Genomic DNA, 7,218 nt, shown 5'->3' with positions numbered 1-7,218 from the left:
TTGCGCAGCAATGGATAAATTGATGCGAACGCACGCGCGCAATGTCCCAGTTTTATTAACTGCACTGTCATCATCGGTCCTCTAGAATTATTGCTGGTGTTGCTCGCTGCTGCCCGATCGCGGCACGATTAACACTTTGTCCACCTACAGTGAGGTCATCACAAAGCACGGGAGGTCGGTCCGCACCTTTCGTCGCTGAATAAATGAAGAAAAGAAATACACACACAGATATAAAACATAAAAAAGGAAGAATAAGACGAAGACGTGCACCGAGGCTTCTTGCGCGGGGCAGAACCAAAATGGAGGACATTGTCCAAACTGATATGCGATCCTCCTGCGGCGCGAGTCTATTTTGTACGGCAATGGCGGGGGGCCTGCAGTGGTAGCAGTGACGTCACTGGGATGACGTCATGAGCGCTGGAGTCTCTTCTCCTTGGCTGCAGGGCGGGGCCAAAACTTCTTGCAGCCACGCGACGACTTAGAAGAAGTTTGGGGAGTTGTGGGTGGGATAGCGGCGCGGCCCCGCCCCGGTGTTTTTTTTTTTTTTGAAAGACGTAAACTCGTCGCATGTCGAGGAGTTGGGGCCCGTGGAGGTCCTGTTGAGGTGGTCGTGGTGGTTCAGACGTACCACTCTCGCAGGTCCTTCTTTCTCTTGGCTCCGTTTCCGGCCTTCGGCTGTACGGCGCCGTTGAGTTGTTGTGCTGTGGCCACGGGTTGGTAGGCCTCGCTCTGCGGCGCCCCGGCGCCCTTGGAGGCGCCTCCGGTGGCGACCGCTGCAGCCCCGGCCTGCTCGACTTTGTAGGCGCCTGCTGGCCGGCTTCGGAACTGGTACACGAGTAGCGCCACGATCACGATGCTGATGAGGATGCCGGCGATGACGCCGATCACCAAGGCCGTGCTGTCCGCCGAGCTCTTGAGCTTGGGCGCCGGGCGCGCCCTCTCCTGGTCCGGCACGGTCAACTCCGGGATGGGCACGCTGATGACGGCGGGCGGGGCGCCCTGCGTGCTTCGAGGCTGCCAGGGGGCGCGCGTCACCGTGAATGTGCGCACGATGCTCCACTCGTGCTGGCGACGTCGCGTCGTGGTGGACGTCGAGGGCGTCATCGTGGCCGCGGCCGTCGTGCTCGGAGTCGTCGAGCTGCTCGAGAACCCCTGGTCGGGTGGCGTCGGCGACGCCCCGTCACCGCTGTCGTCGTCTTCGTCGCCGTCGGGCGCCGAGCCGGAGCCGCCGTCGAGGCAGTCCTCGTCGTCGCAGTCGCCGTGAGTGACGACCACCGGTGGAGGCGAGGGTGCTGGTCTCGCGGTCGGCTGCACGTACACGGCCGTGATGAGGTCATCTCCTGAAAAAAACAAAAGGCTCAATTGAGCTATTGTAAACCTAGGCCTGTTTTCACAAAATCGCCTTGCACAGTAATTTTTGTAAGATAAAATTTCAGTCGGTCACGATGCGGGTCATATCATTAGCGAGATTGGCTAGCCAATGAGAAAAATTACTTCCGAAACTTAAGTTCAGTGAATTATTTGTGAATTCGGCCCTTAGTTACCATGAGCGAAAGCTTTGTTTGCCTTTGTTTTGCCCGTTGTGGATGCTTCTGAATAACCCAGACCCGAGACCATTTTCTACGACCAAGATTCTAGGACCATAGACATGTGCCCTGGAAGGCACAAAAGAAGGCGACGAAAGCGCTACTGAAACACCTAATGCCAACAGATCTGCTAGTCCGCCTGCAGTATTTATGTGCTCCTCCAAGAACACGCGTAATTCTATCCATGTATCTTTTTTCTTCTGTCTCCGCCTCTTTATTCATTCTGCCAGGGCGGAGTAGCGAATCGGAAGTGCGTCTGGTCAACCTCCTTGCTTCTCTCTCTCTCTCTCGTTCTCTCTCAGCCTGCCCACAATGTTAACGGAAGTCTTGCACAGTGTGCATTCGATTGGCCCTTCGATTGGCCAGACCCTTCGAAGTGGACTTAAATTAGCATAGACAGCTAAAGCACACCAAGCGACACGCTCTGCCCCTCTGACGTCATCGTTTCCAGCTGATCTGATTGGCTGTGGAGCGCGCAGCACAGACTGCCGATATCGGATCGGCGGCGGGATTTACGCGGTCTCACGCCTCATCGTGACGCAGGCGCCGTGAATAACTTCCTTCGAGCGCTCTGGTTTCTTCCTTCGAGCGCTCGGGGCTCGAAGGAAGAGTTGAGGGTAGCTGAGGCTGGAAGGCGGAGCGGAGGGGGAGGGTACTTTTTCAGTATACGTTACTTCGTTAATAATGGGCGTTTCGATTGAACTCTGCTGCCAGATTTGCTCCAATAGTGGTCTAATAAAAACGGAATTTGTAAAAAAAAAAACGTTCCAGGGACCCTTTAAAGCACGCCTTTAAGGCCCGTTTCTTTTCCTTGATTGGCAATCCTTTTTCTGACGGTGTTCTTGGCGGCTTTCCTGGTTGGCTGTAAGATTCGTGCTTGTGGCCGGCGCGTGGCAGTCTATATTTTTCAATTCACATCCTGTCAGTTCTTCTTTCTTATATCTTTCCCTACTCACACCCCATCCTTGTGACGACCTGTCGAGGTGTTGTCGTATACGGAGAGACAGTTACGGCTCGGAACTTTTCTGTTCACTACTTCCTTCCACAACCGCTTAGAGCCTTACCAGAGCCGAATCCGTCCGCTCCGCAATCGTCGTCGTCGCTGTCGAAGCAGCCGGAGCCTTCCGAGAATACCAGGTCGTCGCCCTCGTAGGATCCGGGAGAGGCTCGCGGTTGCTGCGATACAAACACAACCGTCGATGTCACTCGAACTCATTCCGTAAAACACAAAGTATGCCGCGTGAAGGCATAGCGTGCAAACACACAGGTACGTATCTTCAAGCAGGCTTGACATTGTAATCATGTTGCCTTACAACAATCAATCGATAATAAACTGATTGATTGATTGATTACATCCAAATAAAACGTAATCGCTTAGGGAACGTGGCTTTGATTAGTGTTATTTGAATCTATAGAATCAGTGGCAACGGGTTACAAGCGCGCCTGTTCTTGCGATATTCAGGGTAAACAAGGCATGTGGCCGATTGCAGGTCTTTAGTGATCATCTTTAGGTGTGAACAGGGCTACGCTGGTCATGCATTAAACTTAGGTCGTCTCAGTGCTATGCACTAAGGGGTTGTCCTCATCCGAGGTGAACACCTCATTAGTATTCAAGACAGCTTATAACCTGATGATTAGTACATAACTGAAAAGACACATATTAGTATGTTTATCGGCACCATAGTGTGAATCATGTAATGACCATTTTTCTCGGGAAGTACATATAATAAATGTGTTAGTAATGACGACTTGAATATACTATTAAGGTGTTCATCTTATATGTGGTCGACATTATACCACGATATCACTGCAGGAAGAGTGACTGTCTTTTCGGCAGGCACCGAAAGAAACGAATCTCGTACTATTGGGCGTGAACGTGGAAATAGCAAGTGATGCCATTTGAGAGACACATCGTGCACTATATTATACGAGTCGCAAAGCGGCAGCTCTTCATATAACACAGGCTTTCAGATGACAAGCTACCGATGTTCTGATCGTGCGAGAGAGAGCAGGTGGCCCACCTGCTGCATGCGTGGCGACCCTTTTGGCGGCTCGTACGGGATGGAGAGTAGTAGCTGGACGTCCCCCTGGATTCGAACCCGGGGCTCGTTCTCGGCGGCCAGGTCCAGGAGGCGCACACCGTCGAACACCAGGCCCGCCATGACGCCCTCGAAGGGGCGCTGCACGGTGTCGCGGTCGGCGCCACCCTGCTGGTGACTGCTACGGAAGCCGCCGGCCTCCACCGAAAAGTAGCGGGACAGTACGCCAGGGGCGCGACCTGCCGGCACCCATTGAGAGGCTGTGTTTTCGCACTAAACTCGCCGCGTGCAGGTGGCTGAACAGAGAGCTGACCATATAATCTAGTTTTGAGTCAGGTCCCAACTCAACGACGAACATTTGAAATGCTTCATCCGGTGATTCAGTTTTCCGAAGAGACCATAAAACGACTGGCCATGATGCGCTACCGTTGTGGCACGGAGAGCTACAATTTATGGTATTATTTCGCATTTGATGAAGCCGGCAAAAAAGAAAGCTTCGCGAATACAAGAACTGGTGGAAACTGCATGGGTGTCCAAATAAGGTGGGCGGCTTTTGGGAAAGCGTGGAGGAAAAAAAATACGCTACAGAGAGCTCGTCGTCCGTATTCAAGAGCGTCATGCAGAGCCGAGACAAGGCAGAATATAAGACGAGGGCTCTTGTCTCTTCTATCCTGTCTCCTTCCTGTCTCACGCTTTTTATGATAGCGGGGTCGATAGATTAACGTGGACAGCAAAGGATGGTTCCGGGTGCGCACCTTTGATGCTTCTCGCGTGCGCCGTCCGGTCGTCAACGGTGAGCGTGACGTTGGCGCCGTCCCGTCGCACGCGGGCCACATGGTAGCGGCCGTCGTTCACTCGAAGGCCCGGATCGCTGGCCGTCAGGTCTCCCGCGTTGCCCGCGCTGTACGTCACCAGCAGCTTGCCGCCCTCCTGGAAAAGAATTAGGAGCAAAGCGCGATGTTGGTTCGTACTTTAAAGACGACAGTCTTCGAATATTTGAACGCAAAAATTTTTATCCATCCATCCATCCATCCATCCATCCATCCATCCATCCATCCATCCATCCATCCATCCATCCATCCATCCATCCGTCCATCCGTCCGTCCGTCCATCCGTCCTTCCGTCCGTCCGTCCGTCCGTCCGTCCGTACATCCATCTATATCTATCTATCTATCTATCTATCTATCTATCTATCTATCTATCTATCTATCTATCTATCTATCTATCTATCTATCTATCTATCTATCTATCTATCTATCTATCTATCTATCTATCTATCTATCTATCTATCTATCTATCTATCTATCTATCTATCTATCTATCTATCTATCTATCTATCTATCTATCTATCTATCTATCTATCTATCAGTGTGTTACTTTGCTTAAGAAGCATTTGCTCTAATTCTTTCTTTTTTCCTTTACACCTTTTCACTTTCAATTGCTGTAAATATTGTATAAAGCTTGTAACTATTGTAGCTCAGCCATCTTGAAGTGGTGGCCGCGGTGATACAAGTGAATATTGTCGATCAAAAAGCTAATATTACTCATATGTGAGGCATCAATGCATGAGTAGTAGGTCGTGTGGTCTTCAACTAGAAAATACATAAATACGTAATTCTAAAGACCCTAGTGGTCCTTAGGCTGTGTTGAAAATGCCACGCTATGCACGAAGGAAGGCCTGCGGAATATCTTCTTTCGACGACATTTGTAGCGAAGCGCACAGATACGCGACCAATTTTTTTTTATTAAGATGCGTTCCGGAGCAAGGTAGAAGGAGCGAAAAGGATAGACCCTTTCCTTTACATAATGGCTTCCCTGCGCCAGGACCACATTTAAAACGAAATGATTGACGTCAAAAGAGGTACATTGGTGGTCCATATTATCAACATTGTTATGGTTGACACCGATGCCGAGTATAGTACACGCAAAGCGTAGCTAATAACTTGGGCGCGACGCTGGGCCACATAGTTGACGTTGCATTTTGCAATGGAATGCAACGCGACAGACGAGCACCGGAAACGCGATACAGCGCTCGTCTTGTGTCCGCATCTGCCCTCGTCCGCTACGATGTCTTCTCGCTATACGTTCTGATAGCAGCCAGCTGCCTTTCCTCGAGAGCAGGCGCAATTGAAGCTTCCAGATGCAACCAGGATGCAGTCGCTCAAGAACTTACGACATTTGGTGGGTAGTTGGCGAATCGCGGGCATAATCGTAACTACCACAACTTGTTTAGCTATGCTGAGTTTCATAAGTGCTTCGAAGTGGGCTAAAGTTGGTACGACATGGCTGCATAGGATGGGTTGCCAACTTGCGCTTATCATAGATGAGAGCAGCGCAAGAGCACATTGACACGAAGACGCGAAGCCCGCGCGCTTTTTGCGTTCACAGGGCCAGAGTCTCTGCAGTGTTTACACTGCAGTGACATAGCCGTACTCTTGTGTATAAACGCTACAGTCACGTAGTAATGCTACTGTCACATTACGGTCACTGTTACACTCAGTGTATACTGTCACACTCGTGAACTTTCTTAGTCACACTTCTGTGCGTAGTGGTTCTTGAGAAAGAGAAAGGAAGAGAAAAGTGAACCCCGTTATTGTCTGCTTCAGTGAGCGACACCGCCACAGGGCTCACAAGGGATGGGGGTGAGGAGGGATATAAAAGTTAGGAGTAAAGGTATAGAAAAGAGGAAGAAGCAACAACAATCTGGGGGATAGGAGAGACAGGAAAGATGGAAGCACGGTCACTGGAGTCCGAGGACGGGGTACACTTGCGAGAGATGTTGTCGGCGTCTGTAGATGGCGTAGAGCAGGTCCAGTAAGTCAGAGCTTCACTGCCGTCGAAGGTCGTCGGCGGCAGGAGGTGACGTAGGGCGAGCCTAGTCGGCCAGAGCTACGATGACGCCGAAGGTCGCGAGCGCGCGGAGCGCGCGGGCGCACAACCGGTCGGCACGGAGTCCAGCGAGCGACTCCACACTTCTGAGCGTACGTATTATCCAAACAAGAGAGAGGTTCAGGTGCAGGTGGAGGCTTGAGGAGATGAATATTCCTGAACAGGGATTTGCCGGAGCCGTCGGTTCGACAAGAAGACTTGCCTCTTTGTCGACACGTCGGCTCTGGTGACATGACCTGTTATATAATTTTTAATCCCTATTCTATGCGTAGATGCTCGGTAGGCCATTAACACTCACAATGTGTAGGAGCAGGAAGTGCTGGTCGGGTCCCGAGACGTGCACCAGCACGGCGTCGTCGGCCGTGCTCAGGAAAGCCAGTGCGAGGAGGTCGGCGCGAGACGCCGCTCGCGGTCCGCCACTCGGCGTGAAGCGTACCAGGCCCGGTCGGGGACCGAACTTGTACGCGATGCTCTCTGCGAAGAAGAAAAAAAATGGGACCGTTAATACAGGGAACATTGAAGCTTCTGCACGGGACACACTGCTTAGCCCGTGTTTTAGATGCGAAAAAGCTTGTGGTAGGGGCTTGTCCGTTGTTTGTAGTCACTGTTATGCCTTGGAGTCCAAACCGAACTTCGTTGCTTCTGCAAAGCCAACCAGCGCCAAAACCAGCGAGCGTGCCCGGCTGACACCATCACCGTCACCG

General features: G+C 51.6%; 1 protein-coding gene across 1 annotated transcript in view; it reads right to left on the bottom strand.

Moving 5' to 3' along the window:
- Positions 1-480: 480 nt before the first annotated feature.
- The window catches only part of LOC119167069 (neurexin 1), a 64,732-nt gene continuing 57,994 nt past the window's right edge, over positions 481-7,218 (bottom strand). The window contains exons 18-22 of the mRNA XM_075867166.1: positions 6,813-6,988; positions 4,381-4,555; positions 3,608-3,864; positions 2,651-2,762; positions 481-1,340 (exon numbers count right to left, since the gene is read on the bottom strand). Of these exons, the coding sequence (XP_075723281.1) occupies positions 619-1,340; positions 2,651-2,762; positions 3,608-3,864; positions 4,381-4,555; positions 6,813-6,988 (1,442 nt within the window). The 3' untranslated portion in view covers positions 481-618. The remainder of the gene's footprint in view (positions 1,341-2,650; positions 2,763-3,607; positions 3,865-4,380; positions 4,556-6,812; positions 6,989-7,218) is intronic.

This window comes from Rhipicephalus microplus, chromosome 6, assembly GCF_043290135.1.
Source record: "Rhipicephalus microplus isolate Deutch F79 chromosome 6, USDA_Rmic, whole genome shotgun sequence".
Lineage (NCBI taxonomy): Eukaryota > Metazoa > Arthropoda > Arachnida > Ixodida > Ixodidae > Rhipicephalus > Rhipicephalus microplus.
The sequence above is the reverse complement of the archived record's forward strand: the minus strand, read 5'-3'. Positions and strand labels throughout refer to the sequence as shown.